This window comes from Hyperolius riggenbachi, chromosome 10 (genome assembly GCF_040937935.1).
Source record: "Hyperolius riggenbachi isolate aHypRig1 chromosome 10, aHypRig1.pri, whole genome shotgun sequence".
NCBI classification, from domain to species: Eukaryota; Metazoa; Chordata; class Amphibia; order Anura; family Hyperoliidae; genus Hyperolius; species Hyperolius riggenbachi.
The window spans coordinates 228,176,926-228,201,987 of record NC_090655.1 but is presented as its reverse complement, the minus strand read 5'-3'; the positions used below and the strand labels follow the sequence as shown (position 1 = coordinate 228,201,987).

The window sequence follows — 25,062 nt, the reverse complement described above, 5'->3', positions numbered from 1 at the left end:
CTCTGTAGACACAGGAGGAGGAAGCGTGCAAGGAGACGCGCGCACGCCACAGGCACGCGCGCAGCATGGTGGAGCAATGCCCCGGCAGAGATCGGGGATGGGAGACGTGAGAAGGAAGGATACGCGCCAGCGTCCCCCAGCACAACAGCCACCTGCAGCACGGATCACGCGGAGCCAGCGCAGATAACACATGAGGTCGTGAGTATTACAGGAGAGAGCATGGCCCGGCGTGTTGTTACTTATCCATATCAGGGTGATGTTACAAATATATTCCCTCCAGCTGCAACTATGCCGCTCACTTTGACTGGTGCAACTGCTTCCACTTCATTTGAAATGGAAACGGGAAGTGATTTAGTGATTAATATAACAGATAGAGACTTTGATAGGGAAGAACTGTCTATCCTAAACCGTGGACTGAGTTTTGTTCCTTGTTTCCACCAAGATATTTTTGATCTAAAAGTTGATATGTACAAATTTACACGTAAGCTTAAGTGGAAGCTGTGGCATCACTTAAAGGAACCCATCAATAGTTTAAATTTATGTACACCCAACATAGACTCTGATATTCCTCCACGTTTAAAGGAACGGTGTAAAACTGACCCCCCCATTGAAAATGCCACCTTAGATGTATTCGAGACCACTGTGATGCATACGCTTACCACTAATTGGGACCGGTGTAAATATCGGTCGAAATACAACATATCGCTGAAGGAAAGAGAAGCGTTAAAGAGATTACAGACAGATGACTCTATAATTTTCAAAAAAGCGGATAAGGGGGGGTCACTTGTTATACAGAATACGGATATGTATATGGATGAATTGATGAGACAATTGGAGGATGTTAATACATACAAACGTCTGCCAGGTGATCCCTCTATAACTGTAAAGGGGGAAATTGACATTTTTCTAATGGAAGCTTTTGAGGAAGGATGCATATCCAATGAACTCAAATCTGTGTTGTGCAGGGATCAGTTTAAAGTGCCAGTAATGTATATTTTACCAAAAGTACACAAAAGTGTTTCCCACCCACCGGGTCGCCCAATAGTCTCGGCACCGAACTCTTTGCTAGAACCACTGGGGATCTATATAGACAGTCTCCTTCAGCCCATTGTCAGTGAAAATCCGTTATGCTTGAAAGACACCACTCATTTCTTGAATCGCTTGGACGATTTGAGAACTGAAAAGATCAAATATCTAGTGAGCTTAGACGTGGTTAGTCTATATACTAGTATACCACACATGGAGGCATTGGAGTCAGTCACTAGAGCGCTGGAATTAAATACTCGGCCTGACCTGAATGTCCCTTTTGTGAAGGGATTACTTAATCTTTGTTTAAAATCGAATTATTTTCGGGTGAAACAGGATTTTTTCCTACAGATTAGGGGAGTACCAATGGGGGCCCCTTATGCACCAACATTGGCTAACATTTTTATGGCGGAGTTTGAGTCCAAATACATCTTGGGCAATGCGAAGTTTAAAGATTATGGCACAGGATATTGTCGTTTTATCGATGACCTATTTTTTTGCTGGGAAGGATCAGACACCACATTGAAGGAATTTTTTGATGAACTTAATCAATGTCATGCAAGCATTAAATTTTCCCTTGAATTTCATGCACAAACACTACACTTTCTAGATGTAAACATTCGGTTTGATGGACTGGTTTTTTCAACTGATGTATATAGGAAGATGACTGATAGGAATAATGCGTTACTTGCGACCAGCTGCCATCCTCCATCTATGATACGTGGACTTCCAAAGAGCCAATTTATACGTGCAAGGAGAATAACATCAAGTGATGCAGCGTATTACATACAAGCTAATACGCTGATAGAAAATTACAGTGCGAGAGGTTATGAGCGGGAGGCCCTGTTAAAGACTGCACAAGATGTTGGTTTGTTGGATAGGAGAGAGCTTAGGAAAAAAGTGATGAGAAATCAACATACTAGGGATACTCAATTCATCTCCACGTTCGATAACCATGCACAATTAGTCAGGAGGAGTATCCTGGATAATTGGACATTGATAAAAGCTGACCCTGTGTTATCAAAAATTTTCCCCACACCACCATCTTTTGTGTATCGGAGAGGAAAAAACATTCGTGACATGTTAGTACGGGCAGATGTTAAGAAAAACACCATACAGAAAAGAACTTTTCTATCTAAAAAAATGGGAACGTTCCCATGTATGAACTGTCAAAATTGCTCCAGTATCATCAAGGGTGACCACATTAAACATCCTATGAGGGGTACCAAGATAGACATAAAAGGGAATTTTTCTTGTGTGACTGAAAATGTAATATACTTCCTGAAATGCCCCTGTGGGGTTGGGTATGTAGGACAGACTTCCAGAGCGGTTCGTGTAAGAATTAACGAACACCGTAGTAATATTAGAGTGTACAAGAAATATGTTAATAATCCTGATAAAAAAATTGACTCCCCTATAGGGAAACATTACTACGAGTGTGGACATAATGTCAGTGATTTACGCTGGTGTGTCCTGGAAAAAGTCTACACGAAAGAAGGTGAAAATGGTGAGACTACGCTACTCAGACGGGAAAGCAGGTGGATGGATAAGTTAAGTACGCTTACACCAAATGGACTTAATGAGGATTTTAGCCTCAGATGCTTTCTGTGAACTGTCTCTTTAATTGCTAACATCTCTTTAATTGCTAATGTCTCTTTGAACTTACTAAGTGTGTGCCCGCCCTTGATGGGTGTGTTTTAATGTTTATATAGGTGAATGATTTCTGTGTTTGGTAACACTTGATAAAGGCCGTTGGGCCGAAACGTCGTGCTGTTTGCTACTATGGTGCTAATAAAGCCAAAGCTATAATTGCAAAAATCCAGGTTGAGACCCAGTTACTTCTTCTTTTTTTCTGTGTGTTGGCTTACCCACCCTTGATGGATCAGGGTGCTACTGGTCGACTCCCTGGTATATAAAGTTTGTGGTAGAGCCCGAAGACACTGCTTTTTCTTCAGGATTGCGATTGGATCCATTGTCTGGCTGGCTCCCACCCTATACATTATACGTTTACCATGTCACATGAGGATCTGACATTGGATGCTAATTCACATATGGACTACCATAGTTTTTCTGATGAAGAGAGACTGGCAATTTTGGCCCTTGGGGGCTCAGTTCGCTACACCTTTACCTCTGATGTATCTGATCCGATTGAAAGCTTGAAGAAGAAAATTGAGGAGTTGTCACTGAAAGAAGTTAATCTTTCCCTGCATGTTTCCACCCTCACTGAATATCTAAGAGTGGAGAGAATACCGAGAGGATTAAGGGTCACTTTAACTCCTATTTTTTGCAAGGATGACACGGAATTCATTAAGAAATGGTATGGCATTCTTAACAAATGCTCCATGGATCTTATGTATCTTACCATACAGCATTTACATCCTAAGATTAATGAAATCAAATTGGAAATCGATAAATTAAAGGAGGAGCTGGTGGCTAAGGATATTGCTGAATTTGCGCAGTTTAAAGTGAATTTAGATGAATTGATTAAAGAAACTAAGGAACTTACACTTAAAACCAAGGTCCAGAAGTTCCAGCGTGATGCACAGGATTATGTAGCTAACCAAGTGTATACCTGGAGCCTCATCAGGAGAGCGCAACGCCAAGTGAATAGAGGTTTCAGGAGACCGGCGTTGGGAGCCCGGAGACCTGTCACTGACACTGATTCTGAGCAGGAGCAGCTAGAGGGCGCCAATCGTTTTTTCCAGGCAGGCGCCTCTGTAGACACAGGAGGAGGAAGCGTGCAAGGAGACGCGCGCACGCCACAGGCACGCGCGCAGCATGGTGGAGCAATGCCCCGGCAGAGATCGGGGATGGGAGACGTGAGAAGGAAGGATACGCGCCAGCGTCCCCCAGCACAACAGCCACCTGCAGCACGGATCACGCGGAGCCAGCGCAGATAACACATGAGGTCGTGAGTATTACAGGAGAGAGCATGGCCCGGCGTGTTGTTACTTATCCATATCAGGGTGATGTTACAAATATATTCCCTCCAGCTGCAACTATGCCGCTCACTTTGACTGGTGCAACTGCTTCCACTTCATTTGAAATGGAAACGGGAAGTGATTTAGTGATTAATATAACAGATAGAGACTTTGATAGGGAAGAACTGTCTATCCTAAACCGTGGACTGAGTTTTGTTCCTTGTTTCCACCAAGATATTTTTGATCTAAAAGTTGATATGTACAAATTTACACGTAAGCTTAAGTGGAAGCTGTGGCATCACTTAAAGGAACCCATCAATAGTTTAAATTTATGTACACCCAACATAGACTCTGATATTCCTCCACGTTTAAAGGAACGGTGTAAAACTGACCCCCCCATTGAAAATGCCACCTTAGATGTATTCGAGACCACTGTGATGCATACGCTTACCACTAATTGGGACCGGTGTAAATATCGGTCGAAATACAACATATCGCTGAAGGAAAGAGAAGCGTTAAAGAGATTACAGACAGATGACTCTATAATTTTCAAAAAAGCGGATAAGGGGGGGTCACTTGTTATACAGAATACGGATATGTATATGGATGAATTGATGAGACAATTGGAGGATGTTAATACATACAAACGTCTGCCAGGTGATCCCTCTATAACTGTAAAGGGGGAAATTGACATTTTTCTAATGGAAGCTTTTGAGGAAGGATGCATATCCAATGAACTCAAATCTGTGTTGTGCAGGGATCAGTTTAAAGTGCCAGTAATGTATATTTTACCAAAAGTACACAAAAGTGTTTCCCACCCACCGGGTCGCCCAATAGTCTCGGCACCGAACTCTTTGCTAGAACCACTGGGGATCTATATAGACAGTCTCCTTCAGCCCATTGTCAGTGAAAATCCGTTATGCTTGAAAGACACCACTCATTTCTTGAATCGCTTGGACGATTTGAGAACTGAAAAGATCAAATATCTAGTGAGCTTAGACGTGGTTAGTCTATATACTAGTATACCACACATGGAGGCATTGGAGTCAGTCACTAGAGCGCTGGAATTAAATACTCGGCCTGACCTGAATGTCCCTTTTGTGAAGGGATTACTTAATCTTTGTTTAAAATCGAATTATTTTCGGGTGAAACAGGATTTTTTCCTACAGATTAGGGGAGTACCAATGGGGGCCCCTTATGCACCAACATTGGCTAACATTTTTATGGCGGAGTTTGAGTCCAAATACATCTTGGGCAATGCGAAGTTTAAAGATTATGGCACAGGATATTGTCGTTTTATCGATGACCTATTTTTTTGCTGGGAAGGATCAGACACCACATTGAAGGAATTTTTTGATGAACTTAATCAATGTCATGCAAGCATTAAATTTTCCCTTGAATTTCATGCACAAACACTACACTTTCTAGATGTAAACATTCGGTTTGATGGACTGGTTTTTTCAACTGATGTATATAGGAAGATGACTGATAGGAATAATGCGTTACTTGCGACCAGCTGCCATCCTCCATCTATGATACGTGGACTTCCAAAGAGCCAATTTATACGTGCAAGGAGAATAACATCAAGTGATGCAGCGTATTACATACAAGCTAATACGCTGATAGAAAATTACAGTGCGAGAGGTTATGAGCGGGAGGCCCTGTTAAAGACTGCACAAGATGTTGGTTTGTTGGATAGGAGAGAGCTTAGGAAAAAAGTGATGAGAAATCAACATACTAGGGATACTCAATTCATCTCCACGTTCGATAACCATGCACAATTAGTCAGGAGGAGTATCCTGGATAATTGGACATTGATAAAAGCTGACCCTGTGTTATCAAAAATTTTCCCCACACCACCATCTTTTGTGTATCGGAGAGGAAAAAACATTCGTGACATGTTAGTACGGGCAGATGTTAAGAAAAACACCATACAGAAAAGAACTTTTCTATCTAAAAAAATGGGAACGTTCCCATGTATGAACTGTCAAAATTGCTCCAGTATCATCAAGGGTGACCACATTAAACATCCTATGAGGGGTACCAAGATAGACATAAAAGGGAATTTTTCTTGTGTGACTGAAAATGTAATATACTTCCTGAAATGCCCCTGTGGGGTTGGGTATGTAGGACAGACTTCCAGAGCGGTTCGTGTAAGAATTAACGAACACCGTAGTAATATTAGAGTGTACAAGAAATATGTTAATAATCCTGATAAAAAAATTGACTCCCCTATAGGGAAACATTACTACGAGTGTGGACATAATGTCAGTGATTTACGCTGGTGTGTCCTGGAAAAAGTCTACACGAAAGAAGGTGAAAATGGTGAGACTACGCTACTCAGACGGGAAAGCAGGTGGATGGATAAGTTAAGTACGCTTACACCAAATGGACTTAATGAGGATTTTAGCCTCAGATGCTTTCTGTGAACTGTCTCTTTAATTGCTAACATCTCTTTAATTGCTAATGTCTCTTTGAACTTACTAAGTGTGTGCCCGCCCTTGATGGGTGTGTTTTAATGTTTATATAGGTGAATGATTTCTGTGTTTGGTAACACTTGATAAAGGCCGTTGGGCCGAAACGTCGTGCTGTTTGCTACTATGGTGCTAATAAAGCCAAAGCTATAATTGCAAAAATCCAGGTTGAGACCCAGTTACTTCTTCTTTTTTTCTGTGTGTTGGCTTACCCACCCTTGATGGATCAGGGTGCTACTGGTCGACTCCCTGGTATATAAAGTTTGTGGTAGAGCCCGAAGACACTGCTTTTTCTCACAGGCTCACACAGACAGCTGCCCAGAGTCCAGGAGGAAGGCTCAGGGCTCTTTTACACTGGGGCGCTGGAGCTTTTGTGAGGGGTTTTGCTGATCACCAATGATCAGCAAATCGCTGTGTATAATGTAACTCTATGGGATTATTTACATTGCAGCCATTATCCAGAAATCGCAAACGTGCTGCCTCTGCATGTAGCATTATTGGAGGGATTGTTATTCACAGTTGTTGAATGAGAACCACAATCACAGTACAAGTGTGATGGGGATGCAAAATGTGAATGTGCCCTCTGCCATGCCTGGGACCTACTGGGAGTGTTGGCCAGCTATCTGAAAAGCCAGCTCAGCACTCAGGAAACAAACAGCAGCAAGTAAGGCCCAGCCACAGCCACTAAGGGCAGCACGGTGGCGTAGCAGGTAGCAATCTTGCCATGTCTGCGTGTGTTTCCTGCAGATACTCAAGTTTCTTCGCACATCCTAAAAAAGATACAACTTCCCAATTGGCCCAAGATTATGATGGACAGATAGTTATAGAAGGGATTAGATTGTGAGCTCCTCTGACAGTTAGCGACATGACTATGTACTGTAAAGTGGAAAAGGAAGATCTGCTTGTTCCCCAATGAAAAACATAATTTGTAGATGTATCCAATGTGAAAAACAGGACGCTTTCCGGCCACACATCCTGTTTTTCACTTTGGATGTGTCCACAAATGTTTTTGTTTTTTTTTCATTGGGCAATGTGCGGATCTTTCTTTTTCACTTGCTGCATTGGGATCGGCCATTAGAGTGGTTAGAACAGTATTCACACTTTCCTACCTGTACTCTGTAAAGTGCTGCAGGAGATATCAGTGTTATATAAATACATAATAATACGATGGTAGTACATTCGACTAGGACTGTGGGGGAATTGGATTGTGAGCTCCTCTGAGGACAGCCAGTGACATGACTATGTACCCTGTAAAGTGCTGAAGATGTCAGCACTCTATAAATAATAATGAGTTACTATTTACGTTACTCGATATTGCAGGCTAATCGACTTTCAAATAATAATATTATCAAACTGGAAGAGAATAAATGCCGAACATGGCTGCCGATCGATTTCTGGTCGAAATCATAGGAATAGAGTGCATGGCAATGGCAGAAAATCTAAGTTTCAAGTGCTTGATCGGAAGCGCAATGGTAACCGCGTTCAGTATTGCGACCTCCTCGCCGTTTTGAAGGCTCACTTGTCTGGCGTGACTCTTGGTCTCCTCCAATGTCCGGCATCACCGTGAGTGCCTGTTCCATGAGACACTCTCGCATGTAGTGAAGTCACTAAATACGCCGGTGTCTCGTGGTACATACACTCGTGGACACTGGACAAGGGCAGGAGTTGTGTCGGTGGACAGGTGACCCTTAAACATTGCACACGGATTGGAGGAAACATACACTTGGGGGGCCAGGGCGCTAGGACAATTTCCAATAGTACAGTGTGTGGGCAGGCAATAGATCCCTCTCTGATCAGATTCAACGGAGAGGGATCTAATGGTCATTCTGGTGGTACTTCAAGTGATGTATTTCCCTCTTAAAGGAGAACTGAAGTAAGAGGTATATGGAGGCTGCCATATTTATTTCCTTTTAATCAATACCAGTTGCCTGGCAGCCCTGCTGGTCTATTTCTCTGCAGTAGTATCTGAATAACACCAGAAACAAGCATGCAGCTAGTCTTGTCAGATCTGACTTTAAAATCTGAAACACCTGATCTGCTGCATGCTTGTTCAGGGGCTATGGCTAATAGTATTAGAGGCAGAGGATCAGCAGGGCTGCCAGGCAACTGGTATTGCTTAAAAAGAAATAAACATGGCAGCCTCCATATACCTCTCTCTTCAGTTCCCCTTTAACAAGCGCTCCAAACATCCCACCCTGGACCCCTTCGGCTCCAGTAACTTTAAAGGAAGTGATCCTGGCACTCTGATTGGCCCAATAGACTACCTGTCACATGACATCACTTGACAGGCAGTCTATTGGGCCAGAGTACCAGTATCACTCCCTATAAGGTTACTGTGTCTAGGGTGGGATGTTTGGAGTGCTTGTTAATGGGTAACTACAAGCGCTCGTTATGCTGGGCATAGCGAATGTTACTCTGACCACAGGTAATAATGCATGCTATGTTGCCAATAGCGTGCATAGTGTATTAAGGCATGTAGGGTTAAATAGCGCGAGATATAACAGCAGGTTACTCACGCTATTTGTGTTAGTGAATCAAGCCCTAGATCTGGTGTTGTGTCTGATTACGCTGCCTGTGGATTTGCGCTGCCCCGCATGCGCAGTAGGAGACTGTGCTGCCACAATTCCCATTTCATAATGCTGCTGATGGTAACATCCTACACGCCTCAAATTTTCAGGGTAGGGAGGGGATCCCCCAAACTGCCTCTATACCAAATTGCAGCCCCCGAGCCTCACTGGTTCCCGAGATTGGTTTCTCTAATCTATCTCCTGAACCAGCGGGGCTCGGGGGCTGCAATTTGGCATATAGATATTTTGGGGGATCCCCTCCCTTCCCTGAAAATTTGAGGAGTGTAGGATGCGTGGAAGCGGAGATATTTATTATGTTACCATCAGCAGCTTAATAACCTTCACACTGCGCATGTGTGCTACTCAATGTGGAGGGGAGCTTCCAGGCAGTGCGATCAGACATTACACCGGCAATGGCTCCTCTAGTGGCGGCCATGTATTTCTATGTTGGACTATGACATGGCCTGCGCTGGAAAATGTATCGGATTAGGGTTAAATCTCAAGAGGTGTAAATAAACAAGCTAGACAGCTATTCCTGGATGATAAAATGTTCACTGTGATGATTTAGAATAGAGATTTTATAGTCCTGAAATTTCATGAGAGCACCACACCTTAAAAAAAAAACACAAAAAAAACAAGCAAACATTTTATTGTATTTGAAACAACAGAGACACTTGTATAACTGAAAACTATTCAGTTAAGCTTTAGCATTATTATGGACTGTTGTTGTTTTCTAGAAATACAAATAATAAATATAACAAAATAAAATACACATTAATTTACATTATATATCTATATAGTTATACTGTACACACACACACACACACAGTCTATTATTTTTATAGAAGTTTATTGGAGGTTACAGTTATAATCATGTCATATAGGCTTAACATACATACAATCATAGGCCTAGTGCACACCAGAGCGGTTCGGCTGCGTTTTGCAATCCGCTTGCGGATGTGGAAACGCTTGGGTAATGTATTTCAATGGGCTGGTGCACACCAGAGCGGGAGGCGTTTTGCAGAAACGCATACTCCTGGGGTGCTGCAGATTTTGGATTGCGGCAGCGTTTCTGCCTCCAATGTAAAGTATAGGAAAACCGCAAACCGCTCTGAAAAACGGCAGTTCAGAGCGGTTTTGCAGGCGGTTTTGTTACAGAAGCTGTTCAGTAACAGCTTTACTGTAACAATATATGAAATCTACTACACCAAAAATGCTTCACAAAACCGCAAAATGCTAGCTGAAACGTTACAGAAAAATAACAAAAAGCGTTTAAAAATCTGCTAGCATTTTGCGGATCTGCTAGCGGGTTTTGGTGTGCACCAGGCCATACACAGGTAACCAATTTACCCCCCACAGCAAACCCCCTATAGTGCAGAATTAATGGGTATACCCATAACAAGGATTTCCATAATGTAGAATGATCTGGTTTATTTCTTAGGCTAGGTTCCCCCTATGAGTAATGCATAGCCCCCCGCGCTACAATGCAGGGATAACAGAAGGTGCTCTCTACATGTTATACAGTGCATGTCAGATTGCCTAGTTATGGAGATTGCTATGGTAACACGTTTGTTATTGCACACATTATCCAGGACTGCATTGTAGAAAGTGGGATTGGATAATGTGGTGCGTTACAAGGCAGAGATGTGAGAATGCGCATACAATTGTATGGGCAGTGCAGTCACATGCAGCAACACAGCGCATAGTGGGATCTCACCCTTATGCTAAATCCACGATATGACCATTTTATTCTATGTATTAGCATTTTGGGTATATTTGTCTCCTACATCTTATATGAGGCCTCTGGCCGCCCCATGGATAACTGTAACAAATTAGTCCTTGGAAGGTCTCACATCATCTACTGTTATGTTACATAGAGCTGGCCATCCATCTATACAGACTTCATTCTGAAAGGCGTTATTTATAATATCAGTCCTGGCTGTGCTGTTGGGGATTTTATGATGTTTTTACATTTGTATCACCTCTGATTTCTGTTACATGAACGTTGTAAGGTGAGGGAAGGAATGGGAAATCTAATTGTAGGCGGGGCTTCCGTTTACATGCAGTCATTTTACTCACTGGGTTTATGAAATGTTTGCCCTGTCCACCTCAGAGTCCATTCACTGCACTGTTAGGATCCAATTTTAACCTAATTCTGGCCACAAACATATCAATGTAATGTTATTTTCTTGAAGGACAACTGAAGCGAGAGGAATATGAAAGAGAACCCAATAATGCAACCTGATCCGGGGGGCTGGGCGGATCAGGAAGCCGCCATCTCCGCCCCTCCGGTGGCCTGTACTCTTCCACTTTCAGTTTCAACGCTGGAAGAGCTGGTCTCTGCCAGCACCGTGCAGGTAGGTGGGGGAGCAGCAGGGGGCGTGGCCATGAAGGCATGCAGGACCACCTCTAGTGGGCATTTAAGCAGGGAATCCCTCTCCTCCCTTACCCTCTGGAATAGCAACAATCGCTTGTCGCTAATTTCAGGGGGGGAATAGCGTGGCGGTGTGGGGAAGGGGGGGGCAGAGAGAGGCATGGGGAGGACACAGCAGGGAACATGCCTCTGTGTCTCATCTGCCCCCCACTCAACTGCATTGGGTGCTCTTGAAGGCTGCTATATTTCTTTATTTTTACGCAATACCAGTTGCCTGGCAATCCTGCTGATCCTCTGCCTCTAATACTTTTAGCCATAGACCCTGAACAAGCATGCAGCAGATCAGGTGTTTCTGACATTATAGTCAGATCTGACAAGATTATCTGCATGCTTGTTTCTGGTGATTTTCAGACACTACTGCAACCAAATAGATCAGCAGGGCTGCCAGGCAACTGGTACTGTTTAAAAGGAAATAAATATGGCAGCCTCCATATTCTTCTCACTTCAGTTGTCCTTTAAAGCAAACCTGTAAGATAACTAAAAAACAAAGCAAGACACTTGCCCATGTGGAGGGAAGCCTCTGGATTGTACTGTGCTGGGTCCCTCCATACAAACCAGACAAGAGCGTGTGGGATATGTTCCCGTGGCTGAGCTCCCCTCCATGTACAAGCCTGGCTGTACTGCACAGTAAGCTGATGCTGCTGATTCATGAGTGGCTTTGTGCTGCTCCTCAGGTGCAGCCATACACATGTAGCACAGCCATGCCCATACACAGAAGGGAGCCAACAGGAAAGGGGGTCCCTGGCTAGCGGCAGTGGGGTTAGGGAGGAGACAGGAAGTCTCTGGTCCATCCACAGGCTTCCCTCTATGTGGATAAATATCTAACTTTTTTCTTTTTTAAAAACTTACAGGTTCACTTTTATCTGTCCATTTTTAAACAATTACAGAAGAAAGTAAAATGTTAATTAGAATGCCTGTAAAACAATTTGTTTCAACCAAACAGAAGTTCTCCAGCTCAGCTCTCCCATTTGATAAAACAATCACTCCCAATCAGAATACAATCAGTATATTGTTCTTAACTTGCCAGCTCCGTTCCACACTGATGAGATTATTTTATCAGATCAATGTGTCACAGAATAATCAGAATTGCAGCGTGTGTGGCGAGCATCAGATCTTCTAAGATTTCTAAGTCGGACGCTTTCTGGGACATACAGGGCCGGATTTATATAGACTGTAATATGGCACATCGGGTATTCACAAGAGTGTTTCTTGCCACATGATTGTCAGGGAAGAGGCTCACAAAACATCCCTGCGGCCATACACTTATAGATTTGCACCAGATTCAGCCATCAGATAGATTCCTGTCAGATTCCTGTCAGATTTGACCTGACAGGAATCTATCTGATGTGTGCCACACACTAGGAGCAGATATCATATAGATTTCAGAATGAAATCTATTGAAAAACGATTGAAATGCATGATTGCACTATTTGATCCAATGCAACTCTATGGGCCATCCATCTGCAGCCAGCATCCGATCGACTTAGATTTTCCATCCGGACCGATTGAGCAAATCCATCGAAATTGGTCAGAAATCGATCGGCTGATCAATCATGCTTCCTGCTGCATCGATTTCTATCCGATTCGATCAGAGCGGTCGAATCGGCCGTCGATCAATGGCTGAAATCGACCAGTGTATACTGTGAAGATTTAAAGGGAACCTGAAGTGAGGGGAATATGGAGGCTGCCATCTTCATTCTCTCATAAATAGTGCCAGTTGCCTGACTTCTGAGCTAATGCTCTACCTGTAATACTAGACGTCACTGGCTCAGAATGAGCATGCAGGTCAGATGCTGTGACTCTGCTGTGACTCCACTGGCTGCATGCTTGTTGCAGGTGTGTGACTCAAACACAACTAAATCACAAAGCTCAGCATGACTGCCAGGAAACTGGCATTGTTTATAAGAGAATAAAGATGGCAGCCTCCATATGTTTCTCACTTCAAGTTCTTTTTTGAAAAACACCCTCCCTTTATATCGTACAAACCCTCATCTACCATGGCGGAATCCCATCCCATAAGGGGAGGGGCATGTAAAATCTGTCCTCTTTTTTTTCATGGAAGATTCTCAGTATTTCCTTGTTCTTTACAAAAGCACTCCCCAGTACAGCTCTATACAAAGATTCCACCCAACCTCACTGCTCATTTCTACGCTTTTTTGGCAGTTGGTCTGAGCAACTGCCATTGACCCTTTTTATTTCTTTCCTGCACTCAGAAGCCATTTTCTGCTAGGAAAGTGTTTTATAGTTGGAATTTCTTATCAGTGAGGGTCACATAGTAGTCATTTCCTGTTAGTCAGGACTGAGTCAGCCATTTACATACCTGATATTTAACTCTTTCAGGTAGAGAAAGAATAAAGGAACACAGCATAGTTATTTGTCTGCTAGGTACTGTGCATACCCATGTCTATCTCATCATGTCACGTGTCACCTCGGGTATCCTTTAAGTAGCAAGATATCCGCCATCACTGGAGGTTACTGCTGCGGTTTCCCATTAGTCCAGATAACGTGTTTGGCCATTTATGTTTTGGCTCTGATTTATGCCTTGATATTGGAATAGTGGGAGTAATCACTATTATGTTACTGTTACAATGTAGCAGACATTATTGGTCTGGCTGTGTTGCTAGTCCTGGATTATAGCTCCCCAGTCTGATCCCTCCTACCTTTTGCACTTTTGCTTTGTATACTATAAAAAATTACTAATGTCAATAAGTAGCCAGTTATCTTCCAAAAAAGGGTGAAGCTGAAACTATACATGTCATTTTCCAAACTTGCTTTAATCTACTGGCTTGCAGCAGCTCTGACACTCCCAGAACACACACTCTGGCCCGGGACCCCCCTGCAATAGCAAAATGCTCTCAATAATGCTAGTGCTTTAGAGAGTAATTCTGCCACCTTAAAGGAAAAAGATTTCCAGGAAAATTATTTTGGGTCTTGCTTTCCCTTATGAAATCGCTGCATACAAAGCGATTGTGAATTCAGCAAACTGCAATCACTCCTGTGGGATCACAGCCATTCACTTTCAGCAGAGAACACTTGTGAAATGTCAGTAATTCCTAGAAAGCACAAATCACTGCTGATAGCTCTCTAGGGGGTCCCAGGCCTGAGGGAACCTGTTTTGCATGTTTATTTGTGAGAAAACTGAATAATGTTTGCCATTAATCCCTGCAATGTATAAAGCTGGAGGGAAGGCATTGCCACTTTCTCAGCTATGGCGGAGTTCCCCTTTAAGCTTATGTGTGGGGACAGCTGTCCTGATTTGTAGCCTCCGTATGACAGACACCATGATTCCTCTGTCTGTGAGCTTTTCCTCTGGGTGACTAGTGACCTCCGCTCTATGAAACATTCTATTCTCATGGAAACTTTTCCCACTCTCTGAACATGAAATCTAACACTGATCTGTGTTGTCTGTTGTTTGAGGTGGTTCTCAGTTCAGATGAAACCTTTACCACTGTCTGAAAAAGAAAAAGGATGCACCGCAGAGTAAATTTTCTCATGTCTGACAAGCTCCCATTTCTGAGTGAAGCACATTCCCCATTCAGAAGATGAGAATGGCAGCTCTTCATTGTGAACTCTCCGGTGTCTGTGAATGAATGCCTTCTCACTGGAGCATTTCCCACACTCTGAGCATGAACATGAACGCTCATCTATGTGAGTTTTCTGGTGGCCCCCCAAAAAGCTGGGTTTTCAGATTCAAACATTTTCCATGATATAAACATAAAAAAGGACACGCCCCAGTGTGAAATTTATGGTGTCAAACTTCCCAATACAACATTTCCCACATTCTATATATGAAAAGGGCTGCTCACCTGTGTGAATTCTCTGATGTCTTTAGAGAAAACTGTTATTTACTGAACATGAGAAATCATGCTTTTCTGTGTGAGTTGTCTAATGATAATTAAAGGACTCACGAGGCGAAATACTAAAAAAAGTTAAATACCTGCATGAAATTTTAATGCACGGAGAACGTCATCCGTGCCGTTCTGCCGGGTCCCCGCAGCTCAATGTCCCCCCTGGCCGGCTCCCGACCCCACAGCCCGGGTCGGGCTCTCCTGCCTCCACTAATATGGCCGCGGCTGCACAGTCTGCAAAGATGCGAGTGCGGCTGCGCAGTTCTAGGGCCTACCACGATCCACGCTACAGGAGACAGCCTGTGGCGTGGATTGGGGGGAGGCCCTGGAGCTGCACAGCCGCACTCAGAGTGAAACCATTTGTCACAGTCTGAGTATGAGAAAGGACCCTCAACTGTGTGAATTATCTAATGATTAATAAGACTTACCTTGTGAGTAAACTGCCAAAGTCTGAATAAGAAAAATCATGCTTTTTTCTATGAATTTTCTGATGACAATTAAGGCTTGCTTTCTGAGTGAAACATTTCCCACACTCTGAGCATGAAAAGGGGCGCTCACCTGTGTGAATTCTCTGATGAATAATGAGATTTGACTTCAGAGAAAACGGTTTGCCACATTCTGAACATGAAAAATCACGCTTTCCTGTGTGACTTCTCTGATGATTATTAAGGTGGTCTTTATGAGTGAAACATTTCCCACACTCTGAGCATGAAAAGGGACGCTCAACGGTGTGAATTCTCTGATGTCTATTGAGACTTGACTTCAGTGTAAACTGTTTTCCACACTCTGAACATGAAAAATCACGCGTTCCTGTGTGACTTCTCTGATGATTATAAAGGTGGTCTTTAGAAGTGAAACACTTCCCACACTCTGAGCATGAAAAGGGACGCTCACCTGTGTGAATTCTCTGATGAATAATAAGACTTGACTTCATAGAAAACTGCTTGCCACATTCTGAACATGAAAAATCACGCTTTCCTGTGTGAATTATCTGATGAGTATTAAGGTTTGATTTGTTAATGAAACACTTCCCACACTCTGAGCATGAAAAGGGGCGCTCTCCTGTGTGAATTCTCTGATGTGTAATAAGATCTGACTTCATAGAAAACTGTTTGTCACATTCTGAACATGAAAAATCACGATTTCCTGTGTGACTTCTCTGATGAGAATTAAGATTTGCTTTCTGAGTAAAACATTTCCCACACTCTGAGCATGAAAAGGGACGCTCACCTGTGTGAATTTTCTGATGTCTAACAAGATATGACTTCTGAGAAAACTGTTTGTCACATTCTGAGCATGAAAAATCCCGCTTTCCTGTGTGAATTCTCTGATGAGCATTAAGGCTTGATTTGTCCGTGAAACATTTCCCACACTCTGAGCATGAAAAGGGGCGCTCTCCTGTGTGAATTCTCTGATGTGTTATAAGATCTGACTTCAGAGTAAACTGTTTGCCACACTCTGAACATGAAAAATCACGCCTTCCTGTGTGACTTCTCTGATGAGAATTAAGCACCGATTTGTGAATGAAACATTTCCCACACTCTGAGCATAAAAAGGGACGCTCACCTGTGTGACTTCTCTGATGATAATTCAGGTGTGCTTTCCAAACAAAACATTTCCCACACTCTGAGCATGAAAAGGGACGCTCACCTGTGTGAATTCTCAGATGATTATTAACATCTGACTTCCGAGAAAACTGTTTCCCACATTCTGAGCATGAAAAATCACGCTTTCCTGTATGACTTCTCTGATGAGTATTAAGGTTTGAGTTGTCAGTGAAACATTTCCCACACTCTGGACATGAAAAGGGACGCTTGGCTCTGCAACTTTTTTGGTGCAAAACAAGTGATTTCTTTTTCCAGTTTTCACATTCAGATGAAGGAAATGTCTTCTCACCCATCTGTTTAAGAATACAAGATTTACCAGACGATTCCCCAACATTGGACGGATCTTTTGCTCTATCAGAAGTGTGAGATCTCAGCTGGATATTTGTGGTAACAGGATGTGATCTGTCAGAAGGTTCCTCAGGATTAGAGGGATCCGGTGATCTCCCCTCGTGGTAAAGTCTGTGATGTGTATTTCCAGTAATGGGGTTTCCTCCTGGAGAATATTGTGTGACGCCATTATCTTCTGCAGTATAATCTGGAGAGGAAATTGTCAGAAATATTATATCTTTATTATCAAGCTGTCATTGTGGTTACGTCATCTCAAGTATCTCTAAGTATTATAATTAGATACAGTTTACATTCTTCTATGTTTTCTAGTGTGTATTCAGTAGTGGGAGCCATAGTTAAGAAAAGTATACAATATATCTAGTGTGGTGTATAACTCATGTAACAGTGCATTCCTGTAACACTCATGTATACACTTGTTTTCCTGAACCCCAGTAACTTGCTCATCTGCTCCTGTAAGCAGAGACAGGGCACATCCTATAGCTCGTGTAATCACTGCTGACTCCCATCCAAGGACAAGTACAACAAACATGTGTGTTCCCAATGTGGATGTCCTTGAGTCTCACATGAATGTCATACATGCATGCTGAATATCTGTGTATAAATATGGGCTGAGAAAGCTCCATAGATACACATGCACATCAACCAACACCACCTCCAAACATCCAAAGTGGTCACTAATCACAGGAAGGGGATGCCCAAACCACCTCCACACCAACCACACAGCCCTGTTCACTATCCCAACCTTTCCATAGCACCAGCTTACATGTTTCATAAGGGCCCAGCACCCGAGTCCATCTCAACCACACCCACCCACCCATCCCTCCCACATACTTACAATACCTCTCCTAAACCCTGCAGTGCTTACGGGAGGAGCTGTTCAGACTCTCTATATCACAAGCTAAACTTGAACTCACACAGTTCAACTTTTACCATTCACAAACACAACCACAATTTCTCCCATCAGGGATGCAAACCAATCCACAATCTACAACATTCATACCTACGATTAATATGGGTACCACCCCGGTCCCATCAGAAGTAGGTACATTATGCATAGTACACCTAATGCAAGTTTCTGTCAGAATTGATCATTTCTGACACGTCCGATCTGATTCCTGATTGTTTTTCTGATCCCTTTTGGACAGGAAAATCTCCACCTGTACCAGATTTTCTCCCGCATAAAGATCATAGTGATTGGCCACAGCGTAAGTCTCTCCTGAATGGTAGCCAGGGCCAGGTCTGAGTAAAGCTGCACTGACTGAGGGAACTCTGGTAGAGATAAGAAGCCCCTACCCTGAAACCTATGGGAATCCCCTAGAAATCTGCAGACAGCCTAGAACTGGATGTCCTGTGAGGTCATGCGCAGGGGCACTGACAGCAACACACAATAGTACACCAAGCAATACTAATCTGGAAATGGTTAAACTACACTCTGCTCTGGCTCAACCCCTCCTTAGCCAAAATGCAATACCTGCCTGGTGTCTATTTCTGGCTAAGCAAAGGGATTGTATTTCTAGGCCAAATAGTGCAAAATGGGAAATTAATATCCTTTAATGAACTTAAGGCGCAGTACTCACTACCAGTTTCTCAGTGGTTCAGGTATATGCAGCTGTCACACGCTATACAAGCTCAATTTGTTACACCTCCAATAATTACACATTTCTCTCCAATGCTAGACCTGATAAAAATGGCCCAGCTAAGCATGTAAAGAGAGTCTGAAGCAAAAAAATAAATAAATAAGAAAAAAAAAACAGATGCTCAGCTAAGGAGAGGAAGGCTCTGGGTCCGATAGAGCCTTCAGGTTCCTATCATGGTCCCTGTGTTCCATCGCTTGCTCCCCCATTAGCAGTCTCTGACCGATGGATCATCGGAAGCCCAAGGGTCCCCAAAGACTGCTTCTACTGCGCATGCCTAAGCACGCTCTTTCGCGCATGTGCAGTATGGAGCCATCCGTCCTCAAGAGTACTCGGGCTCCGGAAGATTTTCAAAGCCTCCTGCAGCGGGAGATTTGTACGGAGGAGCCAGCGCTGGAACGTGGGGACTGTGAGAGAAACAGGAAGGCTCTACAAGACCCAGAGCTCTTCCTCTCCTTAGGTAAGTATCTGGGTTTCTTTAATTTGTCGTGTCAGAGTCTCATTATTTGGGGATATTTTGAAGGAACAAATGGAATATGTTGCTCTAGGCGGCACACAGGTGTCTAAGTGGGTACCCATAATATAGCAACCTAGATGAGGAAGACTGGGATGAAGCACTATCAAGTGCCAAGAAAGCGTCCCCTAACCTGCAAGAAAGGCTAACACAATTATATTTCCTTCAAACATACTTGACCCCCACCAGACTACACAAAATCATTAGGCCCCACAATAATAGAAACACACAGTAGAAACACAGTCAGGCACACAATGAAATAAAAGAACAGACACCACTTTACTTCAATCCTTCACATGACACAAGCTGTATATACAGCATTTCAGGAATCTATCATCAGCAGGCATTTACAGCAATTGCATATCGTGTAACCAGCAGCAAATCAAAGCATGCAAGCATGGAGCAAAGCTAGCAGTGCAGGCTGAGTGATACTTGCGTGCCCAAGTTCAGTGGTGATGCGAGCAGTACTGCACAGGGGGACATCTGAGGGTACTGCCCTAACAGCTGTTTCGCCTGCGGTCATAGAACCTCATCAGATGAACTGTGCATTGCCCAGGGTTCCCATAGCAGGGGGCTGCGTCAGACAGTTTGACCTTCTGCCTACATGCGCGCACATTAGTTTCTAGGGAGGTTGCGTCTCCCCGAGCTTCCTCCTCCTACTTCTGCCAAAGCATTAGCCTAGCTTACGTCTCGCTCTGGCCATTGTTATTTGTAAAAATGTTGCATCGGTAAGTTTTTAAAAATCCCTGCATCACCATAGACTAACATGACTTCCGGGCCGACGCAGATCGTCACAAGTGGCCGCAGAAGCCGCATGGTAATGTAGTTCTGGATTAGCATCAAATCGAGGACTTTCAGCGGACCACACCGCGACGCAGGTAGTGTGATTTTCCCCATAGGTTTGCACTGCGGTAGCAGTACGTCAATTTGACGCACCACACCACCGCAGAGTGAAGATGCCCTTACTGTATCACGGCTCACAATGCCATTGCCCTATATACTTTGTAAGTTTGTAATTTTGCATCCTGTAAATGTGATTTTGCTAAATGTGATTTTGTGGAAAAGGGGGAAAAAACAGCAGTAAATCTTACCTGGGGCTCTTTCCAGCCTCCTGCAGTTGTGCTGTGCCCGCGCCGTGAGGCCACGATCCTCCAGGCACCCTGTCAGCAGGCGACTCACTTGGCTACTGCGCATGCATGGCACAGTTTTATGTACAGTGCATGTGCAGAACGCTCCTGTCCACGGGAGCCCAATCAGGAGACACACTGACTAAGGCCGTGCATTCAGCTGGCAGAGGGGTGCTACGGGTGAACAGAGGGTCACAGGATCATGGAGAGGGGCATAGAGTGACAGCAGGGGGCTGGAAGAAGCCCCATGTAAGTTAAACTGATATTTTCCCCCCACTTTAGGGATTTTCAGCTTCCAATTTTTTTTTTCCTTCAGGGAGTGAAGATGATAGATTATTGTATATTTGGCCACACCTACCATACAGTGACCACACCCACTAAGAGCATAGCCACACCTCCTTTAATTTTTTTGCAGCACATTTCCACTGGCGGTCCCTTTTTACTGCCTACAATAGTTGGGAGGTATGTCTTGGGTATATTCTCGGATGACAGCATTCAGACAGATACCGAAAAACTAATTTCTGAGAGGCTATTCGCCGCTAGACAAGAAATAGCTATAACAACAGCAAAATGGCTAAAGAGAATAAACATTTCCCTCTCGTACAAAAAGTCAATATACAGGTAGTCCCCGACTTACAAACACCCGACTTACGAACTAACCGCCGATACGAACGGCATGGATTCAGTGTTTCCATGGGAACTAGCCCAAAATTTTTTTTTCAAATTGGGCTTGTAATTTTTGAGAAAATTGATTTTAAAAAATTCAAAGAAAAATGGCTTTTAAACTTGTATAAGCAGGTACTGAGGGCATAGGTGACACAGAGAAGGACACTGGAGGCACAGGGGGGCACAGAGGAGGTACAGCGGACAGAGATAGCACAATGTTCCAACTTAAAGCGGAATATAATCCAGAATTTCTTCTTTGCTGTAAAAGATTATTTACAGCATATAATATACTAACACAATGTTTTTTTTTTTTTTTAGTAAAACAGCATTAAAAGGGTTACATCACAGGGCTGACTCTTTCTTCTGCAGGGAGAACCCGCATCCGAACTGCTGTTAAGCTTATCTTGTGTACACATTCTTTATTTGATACATTTATGTAAACATTCTCTGGCTGTGCAGGACTTCAGCTGATGAGTCCTGGGGTGAAACACAGGTCAGAAATCACTGGTGGCTGCATTCACAACAGAATTATAACAGTTATGAATAAAATGCACCAGCAGCTTTAAAAATAAATTAACTGAACTTTGGGAAGTTATAATGTCTAAATGAATAATAATACTTGTGCACAAAAGCAAATATGATAATTGTATGGGTTATAAAAAGTAGGAAAACACATTTTTGTTGAAAATTTTGTCAGAGTTTTAAACCGCTTTAAGAACGAATTCAGGTTAAGAACGAACCTACAGTCCCTATCTCGTTCGTTAACCGGGGACTACCTGTATGTACATAGAAACTCTGTTGATAAATTCCACATAATATGGGACAAGTGGCTGGAACGCTCACCCATGGCTCTAACCCATTACAGTTGTGCCTGGATGCTCTGTATCCCAAATAATGCTGAACTGGCTGAGACTACCATTATTATAGTTCTATGTTCTCGCTATCCCAGCACTGACCACTAATTACATGTCTGAATATACCATGTATGATCAAAATCTAGTTCCACCTAATCGCCCTCTAATTTACAATCACTATTGTATCACTAATTAATACCCATTGATTGCTGTAACTTAACTATAATGCACCCAATACTTGTTATGTTATGATTGTTCTCTATGGAAAGTCATTACTGTACACCAATGTGATATTTTGGAGACTGTGGAGTTGTCAATTACTCTGTTATCTTGCTTCAATAAACTTTTCCCCACAATCCTTCAGGGCAAGGTGAGACGTCGCCCCTCCCAGACGCAGGAACAGACAGCACTTCCCCTATAAAAGAATCAAATGGTTAATCCACCCGCAGTGCTGTTTGTTCCTGCGTCCAGGCAGGTCGGCATCTCCCCTTGGGATTGAGCCTGTGTGCTGGGCTGCAGGTATCAGTTTCTAGGGTGGCGGAGACGACGGTACTGAGGTCGTCTCGCCTTCACCTCACACTGGGCTGTGTCTGTGAGGTTGCCTACCTTTCTCAGCCGAATGTGGTGGAGCAAGAGTGGAAGGCACGGCTTTCCTTTCCGCTTGCGGAGGAGTCGGAGCGGGAGAGGACCGGACGCTGGTGAGTCTCACGTGTGTTGTATGCGGAAGTGAATCCGCATGAGGCTGGTTGATGCGTAGTTTCCGGCGGGTATGCCGGAGGCCGCCTCTTAAGCCTATGGGGCCGTTTTTTTCTGTCACTTCCGGTTCCGGCTCTGGTTCCGCCTTGCGTGACGTTCGTGGGCGGAAGTGTTTAAAGGAAGGAGCATGTGCAGGCTGGTGGTGGTGTTCGTTACTCTGCAGTGGACAGACTGCAGTCTTTGTGCAGGATATCGTTCTTATGATGTCTGCTTCAGAAAAGACTGAGAGTAATCCAGCCGCTCAGAAGGTGAGGCAGAGAGTCTCTTTCTGGGGATTGCATGCATATCTATTGGGCTATCCGTATCTTATACTGCTGTGTATGTTATTGCAGGTCAAAACAACTGAAGCAGTGAGGCCTCCTCCTACTTATAAGAGATGCCCTGTATGTAATGTGAAATTGCCATTGCCCTATGCCAAAACTTTATGTCAGCAATGTACAGAAAAGATTTTGGGGGAACAAGGTGGGCCTTCTGTCCAAGAGACCTTGCAAGCTTTCAGAGAAGAGATAAATTCCTCGTTAGCTTCCTTTAAATCCTCTTTGTCTGTAGCTGCAGTTTCTACATCCCAGAGTACGGTATCTGTGACTCCAGTAACTGAGGGTGAAGGTCAGGAACATTTAGATGCGAATGAAAGTTCAGCTGACTCAGATTCTAAAGAGGTAGAAATTGATACGCCGTCCCGATTCAGGTTTCGGGTGGAAGATACCGAAGCCCTGATCGCGGCGATTAATGAGACACTGGAATTAAACAATGAGGCAGCGGTTTCTTTGTCCCTTCATGACCAATTATATAAAGGTATGGAGGAAAAGAAAGGTCTCACCTTTCCGGTGCATAATGCTATCAAGCAGACAATTCTGAAGGAATGGAAAGATCCAGAGAAGAGGCTGTTTATTTCTAAAGCATTGAAACGCAGATTTCCTTTCACGGGTGAGGATTCGGCTTTATGGGACAAATGTCCAAAGTTGGATACTCCCTTTTCGCAAGTTTCGAAACAGGGCGATTTAGCGTTTGAGGATCTAGGGGATCTTAAAGATCCTGTAGACAAGAAGATTGATGCATATCTTAAGAGGACATGGGAAGCAAATGCGGCTAACTTTAGACCGGCAATAGCTTCGACATGTGTTGCCAGAACATTGGAATTGTGGATTAACCAGCTCAAGGCAAATATTTTAGCAGGGGCTTCAGTGGAGCAGCTGATGGAATCGATTACGATTCTGAATAAGGCAGCAAATTATCTGGCGGATGCTTCGGCAGAGACTATAAGATTTACAGCCAGGTCTACTGCCCTGGTAAATGTTTCTCGGAGAGCATTGTGGCTCAAGACTTGGGATGGTAATTTGGCATCCAAAAATAGATTATGTGGAGTCCCCTTCTCAGGAGATCTGTTATTTGGGCCAGATCTAGATCTGGCTTTGGAAAGAACTTCTAATAAGAAGAAAACATTTCCGAAGAAACAAGAAGTTTCTAATAAAAAATATTTTCGTAAGCCAGCGGCAAACCAAAAAGAGTCATATAAAGACCAAAAAGGAAATAAAAGGTGGTTTGGTGATAAATCCAGAAGAGGAGGATTTAGATCTAAGCCATCAGAAGGGCAGTCGAAACCACAATGACTTGTGTCAGGCGGTCGGGGGAAGGCTAAAATATTTTTACCACACTTGGTCAAGGTGGGTAAAAAGTCCACTTATTCGGCAGACAATCAGATTCGGTTACCAAATCGAATTTGCCATACCCCCTCCGTCAAGGTTTGTGATTTCAAAACCAAAAGACTCAGGTTTAGTTCCGGAAATGTTGAACATTTTAGAAAACATGTTAAGCCAAAATGTAATCTGCAGGGTTCCGAAGAAGGAACAAAGAGAGGGGTTTTATTCAACGATTTTTCTGGTGAAAAAGCAATCAGGGAAATATCGTCTGATTCTAAACTTAAACAAATTGAACCCGTTTATCAGGAAAAAGAAGTTCCGAATGGAATCAATATTCACCATAAGGGAACTGTTATTTCCAGAGGCGTTCATGGTCTCATTAGACCTCAGGGACGCTTATTGGCATGTGCCAATCCACAAGCGATCCCAAAAATTCTTAAGATTGGCCCTTCAGGTAAACGGAATACTGATGCAGTTTCAATTCCTATGCCTCTCGTTTGGGATCACTTCCGCACCAAGAATGTTCACAAAAATTCTGGAGGAAGCTTTGATTCCTCTAAAAGAAAGGTCGATCATGGTAATTCCTTATCTAGACGACCTATTGATAATGGGCAATTCAGTGGCAGAATTGAAGGATCATCTGCAT

The 25,062-nt window shown here is 43.4% G+C and overlaps 1 protein-coding gene across 1 annotated transcript in view; it reads right to left on the bottom strand.

Moving 5' to 3' along the window:
• LOC137536867 (zinc finger protein 850-like) overlaps positions 1–25,062 on the bottom strand; it is a 62,297-nt gene that overhangs the window by 22,937 nt on the left and 14,298 nt on the right. The window contains exons 4-5 of the mRNA XM_068259051.1: positions 15,699–17,412; positions 14,869–15,098 (exon numbers count right to left, since the gene is read on the bottom strand). Coding sequence (XP_068115152.1) covers positions 14,869–15,098; positions 15,699–17,412 — 1,944 coding nt within the window. The remainder of the gene's footprint in view (positions 1–14,868; positions 15,099–15,698; positions 17,413–25,062) is intronic.